At 41.0% G+C, this 13,769-nt stretch overlaps 1 protein-coding gene across 1 annotated transcript in view; it reads left to right on the top strand.

Moving 5' to 3' along the window:
* The window catches only part of PLEKHH1 (pleckstrin homology, MyTH4 and FERM domain containing H1), a 49,057-nt gene that overhangs the window by 15,187 nt on the left and 20,101 nt on the right, over positions 1-13,769 (top strand). Inside the window, exons 5-13 of the mRNA XM_035327966.1 lie at positions 2,703-2,786; positions 3,341-3,422; positions 6,377-7,383; positions 9,657-9,735; positions 10,397-10,485; positions 10,987-11,137; positions 12,154-12,293; positions 12,836-12,946; positions 13,323-13,409. Coding sequence (XP_035183857.1) covers positions 2,703-2,786; positions 3,341-3,422; positions 6,377-7,383; positions 9,657-9,735; positions 10,397-10,485; positions 10,987-11,137; positions 12,154-12,293; positions 12,836-12,946; positions 13,323-13,409 — 1,830 coding nt within the window. The remainder of the gene's footprint in view (positions 1-2,702; positions 2,787-3,340; positions 3,423-6,376; positions 7,384-9,656; positions 9,736-10,396; positions 10,486-10,986; positions 11,138-12,153; positions 12,294-12,835; positions 12,947-13,322; positions 13,410-13,769) is intronic.

Below are 13,769 nucleotides of genomic sequence, written 5' to 3'. Positions count from 1 at the left end.
CATGTGCTGCATCTTGGGAAGGGAATGTTCACTTCATGTGCTGCATCTTGGGAAGGGAATGTTTTCTCAGTGATCCTTTGGCATAATTCTTATCTTGCCAGATGTTTTCATTATAAAAGACCAGCTCTTGGTCTTTTCTGTTCTCAGTACATGGAAGGCAGGAACTACTTCTACAGCAGGACTTGTATTTCAGCTCTGTTAAAGGCCTTGGCCTTTGGTCTTGTTTATAACATGAGGAATGTGATAATCTTATGTTGCTAAGTAAATTACTTTTTAATGGAAATAGATTGTTAGAATTTTACACAATTATTTTGCTGGTTGAGTTGCACTTCACATGTAGCTAATCGTCACTTATTTCAAGGGCAAAATAGATCAGTAAGCTGTCTGAACTTAGATCAAGGACAGTGTGGAGGTCAGGCATCAGGTCTTTGTGATACTCAGGGTTTCAGGTCACTTTCCTGGGCCATCTTGCTCTGGCAGAATGTAGATCAAGTTTCTGCATTTTGGAAGAGAAATAAGGTGTTCAGAAGGAGCTACAATAGTGATCTTGGTCTGGAAGCAGCTCCTGTAATGGAAGATGGAAAAAAATCTGATTTACCCAGAAATGCAAGGTGTGATTTGATTAAAAACAATAAAAACAAGTTGGAAAATGTTTCTGTTAGTAGAAATCTCTTAATTCCAATGAGATTTCTGGAAGTGAAAGCTGAAGGTTGACAATTTCAGACAAGAAATGCTCTCTTTCTGGGTCACTGGTTTAGTTGCAGATGGTGGGAGTTCTGGAAGATCATTAAGGTCATTAATGTAATATTGCAGTCCTATTGTGTTTTCACTGGGTTGGAGAGCTGTAGAGTTCAGAGCATTATTAAGAGGACACTGAGATCATGTCTGCCCCACACAATAGTGTGGGACACAACAAGTCCCTAACTGCTCCTGGATCTTAAAGCACGGTAGCTGCTTCTACAGATGCTGTGGCTGAGTGAATTGGTTCTGCTTAGAGGCAGGGCTTACTAAGCTCTGTGACAATGCTGTTGTAATGCTGCTATTCTAATTTAAGACCTTAAGTAAAATCTTGATGTTGCACTTCAAAATATTGCTATACTACACAATGAATCTCCTACCACTTGGTCCCTGAATTATTAGGGAATCGAAGATGTAACTGTGTGATGGTTATTCAGAGGACTATGGTAAATCTGCTACATTTGCCGCATCATTTCAGACTAGCAGTCATGTCTAACATTCTGACTCCACCAAAGGCTGGTACTTGATAATTACGAACACGCACATGTCCAGGGAGGAAAACTAAATCCTTCTCTTGAAGCATGAGATTAGATTACTTCTATTTCATTATCCTCAACTGCAACTTTTACTGCTGCCCATAGTGTTGCCAAGATCTATTTTAAGCTCAGCAAGCATTTTGAATAAAAGCTTTTAAATGTGTGGTTGTGATTAAAGTCATGTGCTGATTAAAAGCGATGTGAAGATGTTGGAAACTTCCTGCAATCTACTGTGTTTTGGTGTGGCATTCAGTGAACACACACTCTTCATTTTTTGTTGTTGTTTGTTTTTGTTTTTAAAGAGGCATATACGTTAACTCTTATTCTCATAATTAGTGGTATTTGTTCACATCACAGGGAAAAAAAAACACAACCTAGCAGAGAAATTGCCAGCTGCTACTGGCAGCTATTACCTTTGTCCATTTAATTCAAAAAAGCAAGGGCTAATTGTGCCATACAGAATATATTTCCCCTCCATACCTTGCTCCTAGAACTGATTTCTCCTTGTAGTTTAAATCATTATGGAAGGCAGTGCTCCTGATGAACCCACAGAGGAGATGAACAAAACATTTCAGGTGATTGTAGTATCAATCCTCTGCCTTTCAAAGGAAGTTTCCAGAAAAGGAAAAAAAAAATGCAGCTGAGAAAACATAGCTGCAAAAAATGATGTTGTAGCAACATTGCCCAAGGAGCTCAGGAAGGGGAGGAGAAATGTTCATTATACAAATCACCAGTATTCCCATAACACCTCTGTGTAGATTAGAACTAGTTTGAGCCAGTATGTAAATATACCACCACTTACACCATCTAAAACCCTCCTAGCTGGTCTTAGCATTTCAAGGTCAAGTTTTGGAGCTTTTTCCAACCTGAATCTACATCTTTATGTTCTCAATGAGAATATTGTGTTACAAACATATTGTTACGAGTTTCCATCTTACCTGCCCTTAAGATCTATACTCCACACCTGCACCAGCTGAATCCCTTTGGCTTGCAAGAATTACACGGTTTTATAAATCATCTACAGGCACTACTTACTGCTGGCTGACAGTTAATAAAGAATTGTGTGTATGGGGAGGAGGGATGCTACCGATGCTCAACAGCAACAATGCAAAACCATCTAAAACAAGAAAAGTTGGAGACTACTCAAATGAAACTGTGGGAGGCGGGCAATCATTACCCAAGTTGGGTTTTGGTATTCCCCAAGAGTCTCTTGAAACAATCCTCTGATTTTTGACTCCAGGGACCATGTAAAATAATTTAAAGCATTTGACTTTTCATCGGCCAGCTGGATAATAATATCCAAACAGAAGTTTTAAATTTTACATCTGGAATGGGACCTTCAGTGAATAAGTCACTTCTGATGTAGCAACCTGCTGAGAATACTGCTAGTTATACTGTCCTGATGCATCTAATCTTTTTTTGGCACAGAAACAGCTGAGGACTGAGGAAGCCAAAATTGTTCAAGAGAAAGCTGCCAAGATCAAAGAGTGGGTAACATTTAAGCTGAGAGAGGTGAGTCTTCAGCTTGCTGCCGTGTTTCAGGGGAAGCCTCTTTGGATGCACCATTGCTTTGTTTGATTGTGTGTTGGAACACTTCAAACAAAGATATAAGGAAAATTTGCAAAAAATCACTCGTGCACCAATTGCAAATATAAATGCTTCCATAATGTTTTCCTGTTTGATCCCCTAAATCGGGGGGATCTTGTTTTACACATACAGGGTGAGAGGAAAAATTCTGCTACTGGGTAGTAGTTATTTGATTGTCATAACAGTTATTTCTGAAACAAGGGTAAGTGATAAACAATAGCAGGCAAGGAAATTAAAAGATCTGTCTGAGAACTTCAAATGGGATATACAGAGGCTATTTAAGAAAGCACAGCAAAGTGTAAGTGGAGCTGCTGAGGAGAAGAATTTCAAGGTGATGGGTAGAATTCATACTTTTTTTTTCCTTTTTCTGTTCAGACAGTTGAATGTAAGTAAAGTTGAAGACTTGCTCTGTGTAGAGGAACACAAGTGCATACACAGTTATGCATAATTTTTCAGCTTTTGTTATTGTTGTTTCACAGCTTGAGCTAGAAAACTACCACCTGAAAAACTGCAATCAGAGGCTGACGGAGCAAATTGAAGCCCTTCAGGATATGTTGCAAGGTAAATGCATTCACCTGGCATTGTAGCCTAGTAACCAGCACAAGAGTGAAAGGCAGCATGCCTGGGTTGTATTCTTAACTTTGTCAGAAATGAGCACTTGTGACAGTGAGCAAGCAGTATAATTGTTCTGTTTCTCAGTGGGTCTGTTTTTAAGACAGGAATAACATTGCTTGGCTGCCTTAAAAGCTCTTCATTGATTTCCCATCTGGGACTGAACATGGGCCCCTGTTTTGAGAGTCTGGTTTTGCCACTAAAATAAGCCAGTGAGCTCCTGAATTAAAAGCACTCACTGAATCTATAGGAAAGCTCTCTGTTCACTTCAGTAGTGTGGGATAGAAGTCCCTGAGGTATTTCACTTCACCTCCACATGTGAAGTATTCTCATTCCCACTGCTCTGCCACTTCTGCTGGCATATGAATTGAGTAACTGAGTACTGAATGGGCCAGGGCAGCAGCTGCCTGGTGTGCCTTTCAAAGCTAGGTTCCTCCATGCAGTCAGGTTGGGGTGGGGAAAGCAGCTTATATTGCTAGTGCTTTTGTGGTTCTTGTGGGACAACAGATGGGGAACTTTGGTCTTCAGGGCTTGAAATCAGCGCCTTTCACCACAACACATTTTTAAGAGGAAGTTTTCTTTACCATTTTCTTCCTGTTTCTTTTTTTTTCTCTTTTTTTTTCTTTTTTTTCCTTAATGGGGTTGGTTTGGTCACTTAAGGTGAGCTAGTTTCCAGAACTTCACTGGACATGCAGGCAAGGGGAGTTTCTTTGCTACAGATGTCTCTTTCTGGCATTCCCATCAATCCACAGCAAGGGAATAGGGCAAAATTCCTTCTAAATCCCACCATGTTTCTAGCTAAATACTTTACTGAATAGGTTTTTCTCATCCCGTCTGACTCTGGCTGTTTACAAGAAGAGAATGGCTGGTAAGCTGCGTTAATAATCTGGTATTAAGTGTTCCCTGTAGCCCAGTGCTCTGGGCAATGAACAGTTCTACCCTGTCTTCTTATCCCACTTTTCTCACTATGCCAGGCTAAATCCAGAGGCCCCTGCAGAGGGACAAATCTTTTTGCTTGCCACGCTAATAAGAGCTTCTTCTGCTTAATCTCGTGTCACATCCAGGAAGCTGTGAAAATATCAGTAATATTTAAAATTAAAATGAATGGCCTTTTTCCAGTCTAGATAAATAATTTGACTCAGAGTCAGGGGAGAATGTGTGCCAGGCCTGTGTGTTAGGAATAGCTAAGGTAGCATCCAGTTTCTTGTGCCTTGCATGCCAAGATCACAGCAGCTCTGATGGTTGTTTTTTCTCAGCTGTATTTCCAGAAATTGATTTAATTCTCCACAATCAGCAGTAATTTATTGTGCTGTTTGTCCTTCCTTCTGTTACTTTGTGGCTTCAGTTTGTTTCTACTTCCCCTTAACAATACCTGTAGAGTTTGATGTTCAGGCAGCATTTTCAATCATGTATGGTGAACGTGACTCTGCACAGTTTTTTGCCAATTCCAAAGCGTTATGAGTTTCTGCTTTTCAATAAGGTAACATATAAATGCCAAGGTAAGTGACAATCATGAAGTGACTGGTGACCACACACCATCCTGCAGGTCATACACATATTTTAGCTAGATTTCCAGTCTTTGCTACTTATCTAGAAAACAGTACTTGAGAAGATTAGACATGAAGAAACATAATGAGGCTTTTTCACAACCAAAGATTAAAATGATTAAAGTTCTAGATTAGTTCCTATTTCCAGGTAACAGAAGTAAAATGCTGGTGTGTCTGGCCCAGAGAGATGCACAGACCTTTGCTTCCCAGTCTTCTTTCAGCCTTGCAGGAGTTTTGGCACAGATGTGCTGTGGTACTGAGATGGGACTGCAGATGTGGCTAACCCCTGAGGTTTCTTGTCCCTGTCCCAACTGTACAGAAGCAAGACTGGACCTACCGCAAGGTTAATTGTGACCTTCTTGCCTAAGCTTAGTGCTAGGAAATAAAGGCCTGAGTTTATAATCTCCAGTGGGATACCACAGGAGTTTGCCATGGTGGGCAAGAGGCATGGACAAAGTGCAGGGTTTCAGCATAATCTTCACTGATCAGTAATATCCTCTGCTACTCCAAGTTTTATCCACGTTTTCTTCTATTGAATAGGAACTTTAAGGTATAACTGAACAGAAGAATTGAAGTCAAAGGATCTGTGCTAAGCAGTGTTCTGGTTACTTAGGAGGTTTTTGACAAAGTATTGTATGGATAGATGCACATCCTTCTAATGTCTGTCTTAAGGGAGGAGACATGATTGTAGTTAGGCATAAGAATAAAAGGACTGCTGTATTGGGCTAGACTGAAAGCTTGCCTAGGTCAGTATCCTGTCTTCTGGTTGGTTAGGGAAGCTGCAGGAATGAATGTAGAAAGCACTGCCAGTAGAGCTGTCCGTCTCTCATGTACCCTTCCAGCTTCTGCCATCAGTTAGTTAGGAACTTCATAGGTCAGAAACTCTGCCTGAACTGTTACTGGTAGACACTGAAATTACTTTTTCTGGCCAATCTTTTGGACACTGCAACATTGCATTTCCATGTTTGGGGAAAAGAAAAAAAGGAGAAAAAAAAAAGCAAAACAAAAAACCACCCACACCACCACCTTATTCTTCAGATTTCAAACATATTGCCTGATAATTTCATAAGGTACCTCTTAATTCCACTTTTGTGAGATTAATTTAACAGTTATTAATCATTTCCTATTAATCTTTTCTGTACTATTCCCAATGATAAATATCCAACATTTTTGTTATAGCTGACCCCACAGAATAGAAGAGAGATGGCAGTAAGTCACAGAGAGGCCAAGGTCCTCCAATAGCCTGTCCTGTTATGGCTGCTATTGAAATACAGCTGACACAATTTACACTAGCAAGCAACATTTTAGACAATAAAGAATTTGAATGCCCTAACCGTATATTCTCCTCCATTGTAGGTATGACCAGCATTTCTCCCTTTAAATCTCTTTGGAGCTGTAATTCTCTGAAGTCCAGAGTACCACAGGCTTCTTTACCTGAGAAGATAGACCAGAAATCTATGCTTCTTGCACCTGGTTTCAGGCAGGTATGTCAAACAAGACCTACCAAACGTGTCTTCTCTACAACAAGCATCGTCCTTGCCAGTGACACCTTCACTGAAGATGGAGAGGATAAATCTCTGCTTTCTCAGAATACACTGAAGCTCATGTCTGACCCATCAAGCTGGAATCTCTCTGCAGAGAAAGACATATTTTCAACCATAAACTCTGAACACAGGTTAGGGTGCTCTGATCCTGTGTCTCTGGACCCTCCAGCTGAGCCCACAAAAATCCTTGAGGCTTTGACTTTCCGGTCTTCATTAGAGGGAAATCATCACATTGTGAGCACCTTGCAACAAGCGTCTTTGGATGGAGTCGGCTCCTCTGATGATCTGAGTGCCAGGTTCCGTTCCCACCATCTGGATTACACTTCCTCAGGAGAAATAATGAGCATGCTTGAGGGCACCCTACATACTGCTGGGCCACCCCTGGCTGTGTCGACTTCAGCTGTTACAGCAGGTTCCACCTGTCCAGGGAGGGAACGTGGCCTTGGAAGCAGTATGACCTTTCCAAAAACACGGACTCCCAATGCACCAAGAGACAGTATCCAACTAGCCAAGCGACATTACAGCCAACCACAGTCAGGTGCTGCTGGTTCTTCCCATCGTGTAATGAGCTTAGAGGCTAGCACCTTCCAGCCCATAACAGATTCCCCAGTCTGCCATGGGCCAGTGGAGGAAACAGACATTGATGATTATAGGGTGCTGGAGAAAATGGAGACAGAAGGTGGCCTGGTGAGGGAAGAAGCTGGAACGTATGAGATCAAGCACTTAACTGCAAAGAGAGAAGCTGTGAGTTCTGCGGCTGGCATACTTGATCCAGGAGGTAAACCTCCCACACCACCGCTGCACAGATTCCCATCATGGGTAAGAAACGCAAGGACACCAGTCTGCGAGTTGCTGCTCATCTTTGAGTAGTGCCCAATAGTTAGCCTCAAACAGCTTTTGGTCTCAATCAATCATTTTCTTGTGACATAAATCACATTTCCAAACCACCTAGTCTGGCAGTTCCAAGGATGGGACATGCTACTTCCACTGACAATTTTATTGTTTCTCTTCCCTTTATTTATATATATATATATATATATATAGTATTCAAGAAACAAGTAAAAACAAAAGTCAATAGATGCTGCATTGTGGCTGGTCCTTATGGGTCATAAAAAGTCCAGCCTTAGTTCTGTTGCCATGTGTTTAAGATTAAAAAAAAAAAAAAAAAAAAAAAAAAAAAAGTTTTAAGTCCAAGTGAATGGACTAGACCAGGTAAGTTCAGGGTCAGAAGAAGTTGTAAATACAAGAACAGATATGTGGACAAGATGTCAGCATTCATATCTCATGGTATTCTTTTGCTATCAGGAAAATTTTGTGAAACCAATTGGTGAAGTTAAGTATACGTGTCCTGTTGTTTATTTTATGGGAGAGAGAAGTCTGTTATTGTCACCTTCAGTTACTTCTTAGTTCAGATGGCTGTATTTTTGCTAATGTGTCAATCCAACTGATAAAACTTGGTGAAAATCAATATAGTATCCAAGGAGATAAATCATTTTTTTTTTTGTTTGTTTTTTTTTAAGCATAAGCAAACAAGTGGTTTATTTAAGGTGCAAAGTCAAGCACTGTGTTAATCATCATATTTTATTATGTGTGGTGGTTTTTTAAATAAGAAAACTTAATTTGTGATCTTTGGATGTGTCCTTTATGATACCAGTCTAAACCCCAGTATAATCACAGCTGGTTTTCTGAAGGAATCTCTTGTTATTCAGTCCATTGTATGGAGCTGTGTTGGGAATGAAGCTGGATAGTGTAGTGAAGAAACTGAGTTTTCAAGATGTTTTATTTGTTGCGGAAGTCGGGAAGTCAGCTAAATTTTTCACAGGTGATTGCTAGCTACCCACACGCATGCTTTCTGAATGTCCAACTGGAGATTGGCAATTAAGTTTGATTAGAGAAATGCTGAACGGTCTACCTGCTGTAACTGTATTCAGTTGTTTTCATTGCAGACAATGTTATATGATGCTAAATTCTCAGAAAGTCAGGTCATGGACATCTCGGAATAGGTACTCCAAAGCCAGTGGGTACTTGAAAGAACCTAGTTCTGAATTCCTCTTAGATATCTAAGAGATACCCATATTTCTTAGAGATAACACACATCAATGTTCCTCCCAGAGTTTCTGTAAAATCTGTGATTAACGTTTGTGAAGTGTCACAATATTATACTCAGGAACACCACAGGAAAGCTTAAGAGAAAATCCATTATTTTGGTTTCAGATCACAGTCAGATGAGTATATCTAAGTATGAATAGAATATTAAATAGTAGATTAATTAGTAAGAAATGGCCATTTTGTGCCCTGAATGGGAAATATCTGGGGAAAAAAACTGCACATATTTCATGAGAGGTTAAATCACATTGCATAGGTATACAGAAAATACTAATTCTGTTACTTCTTTTTTTGGTATGCTTGACTTTGCAGTCTTCAGGTACATTAGTGTATATGTATTAGGCATGCTACCCAATAGTGATTGTACACTTTAAGGAACAGCAAGAGGATTCACGTTTCAAGCTTTGATTTTAAGCATTTTAGGCTGGCTGATGTTTTAGAACAGATACTTAGTTACAGGTTTGAGTCTCCCCCTTGGAATTTTTTTCATCTGTGAAGCACTTGGAGATCCTTTGTACGGAAAGCTCCGTGTGTTATAACTGGACACAAGCTTATCAAGATCATACCACGCCTTTCTTTCATTCCCTTATCAGAGAATGGGAACCCTTTGCAGGTGGTGACTCAATAATTTGTTCTATTTTAGGGCTGTTCTTGATTCATTTTAATGCACTGCTCATGAAAGAGGAAAAAAATCTTTTATATGTTGTGATGCAGTTATTTATTGACAATTTTATGTAGGCATCCCAATCTGGATGTCATCTGTAGCACTTCTAAAACAAGTCTGATGTGATTCAGGGAATCACATGCACATGCACGTTTCCACTAATGGTCATTTACCCAACATCTGGTGAAATGGAGCAAGTTTTCTTAGAGGGACATTCCTTCTTGCCCCCAAAGGGTTATGTGATTCTGTGACATGAGCATTTTTTTACTGCAGGAATGGTGTTTTTGACTGACCATTGCTGTTCATGGTATTATTGTTCCAGGAAAGTCGAATCTATGATATGGCCAAGTCTGGCATGAGGCTGTCTGAAGCAGCCGCTGTGAACGACACTTCCAGCTGCTGTAAGTTCTAGATAAAATCCATCTTTAGAGGGGGTTTACGGTAACAGTGTGGGACCTGAGCATCTGTCTGTTTTCAAAGTAAATTTGATTTCACAGGTAGCCATGATAAAGGAAGGAAAGGCAGAAGGTATACGTGATCCTGGGGATGGCTGGTGCTGGGCTTTTTGTGCCCCATGTTCAGTAACATCTTCAGGGGGCTCTGTTATCTCCTTCCTCACTTCGTTAAAACTGTTCTGCCCCAGCATGGTTGTGACCTGCTTTTAGCCTTGTGATTTCACCATTACTTTCCCCTGTTTGTGAACCAATGTGGAAGAGGAAAGTAGCCATGAAATGGGTCCCAGTGAGGGTGGGAACAGATTGCCCATGATGGCTTTTACCTGTTTGGACATGGTCTGCAATCATACCATGGGGAGCATGGGGCAGGTAAGAAGTGTTACCGGCTAAATGAAGAGAACATTGCAGCTGCCTCTGGTAGTTGCATGTAATGAATAATACATCTACTAGCCTTTCTGGGGCCACACTGTCCAGGATGGCAGTTTTCTTCCATTGTATTCTAAAGTCTACATGAGGTACACACATACATGCACCTCTCCATTAAAACCTGCTTCTTTTCACCAGATTGTATTATTTGTTCTCTTGCTCTCTCTCTGAATTTTCCCAGTTTCAAATTTCTCCTGTTCAGCTTCTGGGCCATTTACCGGTCTCATCCACAGAAACATGGCAGTGCCAGTCTACACTACGCTGAAGGGGGTAAGGAGCTTTTTTCCTCTTATGAAAAGCATGGGCCAGGGCTACCACTGATTTGAGAGAGAATGGGGTAAAGCTGTGCTAGGAAGGACTGGAGACCAAAGGAATGCAGAAGGAGCAGCAGATCATTAAAGTACTTAGAAATACAGAACCCTGTGGCAAGTTTTGGTCCAGGAAGCTGCATTATGCATCATGAAGCTGTAGAAGGCTAGGGCTGATGGTGGATGTAGCCTATAGAATGAAATGCAAGAGGGATCTTGAGAGCTCAAGGGGAAGAATAAGGTTTGTGGAACAATAAGAGGGTATAATCAAAGGAGGCCCAAACAGATGGGACTAGCGAGTCCAGCTTGGAAGCTCACAGACTAGAAGGGGAAGAAATGAGGAGCCCTGGGACAGCAGTGGTCAAAGCAGTGTGAAAAGCAAGGGCCTGCTTTGATTGCTGTCTCCTTATGAGCAGAGATGGTCCTGGAGAAACTCTTTCCTTACAAATTTTCTGTTTTCCAGAAAGCCACACAGATCAGCAACGTGCCTTTCTTAGATGAGTCTTCGGGCTCTGATGATGACTGTGGCTCCCATGCCAGCTTAAGGAATTCTGCTGCTGGATCTGAAAACAGGAAAGCTAGCATGCCAGGCAGCCCTCGTGCAGTGAAAAGAGGTAAAGTGGTAGTCTTGCTACTGTGCTGCATGAATGCTCTCCCCCCAGATGAGGCAAGGTGTCCTGAACAGTGCCATCAGTGACAAGCAGGCAAATGCACATGCCTTGGTGATGCTAACAACTTGACACAGCATACATACAGACATCAACAGTTACTCAGTAGAAACCTGTCCTTTTAGATGGATTTTGCTGCTGGTAGTTTTCCATACAGAAAATTGCTAAGCTAAGATTGTGGGAAGGATTATTTTCTAAATCATACATTGAGTGAACCATCAATACCTTTTCTATGATTTCTTGTGAGCAAGCCAACATTGACACATTAAAGAAAATAGTGCATTTTTTTTTTGTTGTTGTTGTTTGGTTTGGTTTTTGTCTCTATCACTGACTGATAATTTCTTGACCAGTAAGCAAAATTTTCCTATCTTTGAGAGGCATAAAGTAATTTGGGTCCTGGCTAGGACTATTTTCCTTGACTTCTGGGAAGGTCAAACTGGATCCTAGAATGGAATACTCATTACAATTGGCAATCAATAAGATATAACCTCACTAAATGTAGTTTAATTTTTGTTGTGATGCATAGGTTGATGTGTGGGCAATGCCCACCAGTGGTGGAAGATTCATAAAAAGCAAAGCCCCCTTGCTGGTGATGGAGCCTTTGGTTTGAATGAGAGAGGCTTGAGGCTTTATAATGGATGTTTCCAGACTGAAAACTTGATGTATATGCTTTAGATAAGAAGTCTGTTGATTTTTATCTCTATTTATTCAACAGCAGATTTATTTCATTGTCAGTATCCAGAACTTTCTCACTGCTTGTCTTCCTAGGAAAAAGAAGTCTCAGAAGTTTGATTAGTATAATGTGAGTTTCCAAAGTCTGATCTGATGCATTCTTCCTGAGCAAAGAAACCTTAGTGGTGAATGTAAAAACATTTTCAGAGTGCTCATTATCCAGGTGCAAGTTACACCCAAGCCTACTTCTGCTTAGCTATGATTCTAATTCTTTCTTTTATTTTGAACAGGTGTTTCAATGTCCTCACTGAGCTCTGAGAGTGACTATGCCATCCCTCCTGATGCCTACTCCTTGGATGGGGACTATTCAGAGCCAGAACATAAGCTACAGCGGACATCTTCCTATTCCACTGACGGTGGAATCTGCTCTGTAAGTTGTCAGGGGGTGCAAACAGGGCCTTGGCCATGAAAGAGAAAAGTGTATCTACAATATATAGAGTTCTTTGATGCAAAATGATGCTATAGCACACTGGACTGTTGGTCCAGCTGGTTTGTAACAAAAGACGTCACCCAAGGCTTCAGAATAAGGTGCAACTTCTGTTACATGGTCAGATAAAAGCACAAGCATTGAGGGCTGTATTCTTTGCTGATGACCTGTATTGTTTTCCTGTGGTAATGCTCCCCTTTAGTGATGGCCTTATACTTTTGCGACAAAACAAGTTTGGAAATTCAGAGGAAAGCAGAAGAAAGGATAGGTCCTTCTTCACGCAGTGTTTGCAGCTGCTTAGAAAGTCTAGGACTTTCTTCAAATTGAGCAAAGAGCGCTGACTTCGGATGAATGCTTATCCCATCTGATAATGTAAAGAGGAACGTAACAGAGATACAGCAGATGTCTGAGCTCAATTTCATACTGTCATTTGCATGAAAGTGTGAGAGGTGCAAGATAACCCCACCTTGCTATTTGCCCTCCAGGAATCCATGGAGAAATCAGGTTACTTGTTGAAAATGGGCAGTCAGGTGAAGATGTGGAAGAGACGATGGTTTGTTCTAAGGAATGGACAGATCATGTACTACAAGTCTCCGGTGAGTCACTGAGATATGTTTACTCCTATGTGAAGGCACAGGAGGAAGGCTGACTGCCGAATGAGTTCCAGATTAGTAGCGCTGGCAGATTGGGCAGCCATGGACAAGCTTTCCCCAAAATGCCCTGTCAGAGTTTTGTGTCTGACCCACAGGCTCAACCATGGATTCTGCGCTCAGGCAGTGAAGCTTTTTGTGGTGGCAGTTTCCAGGAGCTGAATAGTTGTTCACAAAGGCAGAAGTTTGACACCTACTGGTTAACTTTGTGCAGATGACATAAATATGCACATTTATTTATTTATTTAATGCTGCAGTTAGGTAATCTGAGGCCCATGTAATTTTTTCCTACTGAAAGAGTTGTTGGCTTTTCTTTTCCCAGAGCGATGTTATCCGCAAACCACAAGGGCAGATGGAGCTGAATTCCTCATGCCAAATTGTCAGAGGTGAAGGGTCCCAAACATTCCAGGTAAGCATTGCTTTTTCATCCTGCAGATAACCACGTGCTTGATGGCTGGGTGATTGAGAGCTTATTTCAGGCAGAGTAGCACTGTACATCTCAATTTATAAGAGCTAACTCTATCTGGCTCCTGTATTTGTTGGCACCAGCCAGGCAGTTAGCTTTACAAATAATGGGGAAATTGTAACCCAATACATCTTTTTGACATTGGAAGAAATTCTCCTTTATTTTTGTTTTAAACTGTTGTACTTTCTTTTTGCAGTTGACACTGAGAGCTTGAAATCTGTGGGAAAATCATTCTAGAACTAGAGCTAGAGCATACATTGGATCTCCTCTGAGACACTCCTCTCACAAGATCTCCACCCTGAC

Source organism: Oxyura jamaicensis, chromosome 5, assembly GCF_011077185.1.
Source record: "Oxyura jamaicensis isolate SHBP4307 breed ruddy duck chromosome 5, BPBGC_Ojam_1.0, whole genome shotgun sequence".
Classification (NCBI taxonomy): Eukaryota; Metazoa; Chordata; class Aves; order Anseriformes; family Anatidae; genus Oxyura; species Oxyura jamaicensis.
The sequence above is the reverse complement of the archived record's forward strand: the minus strand, read 5'-3'. Positions and strand labels throughout refer to the sequence as shown.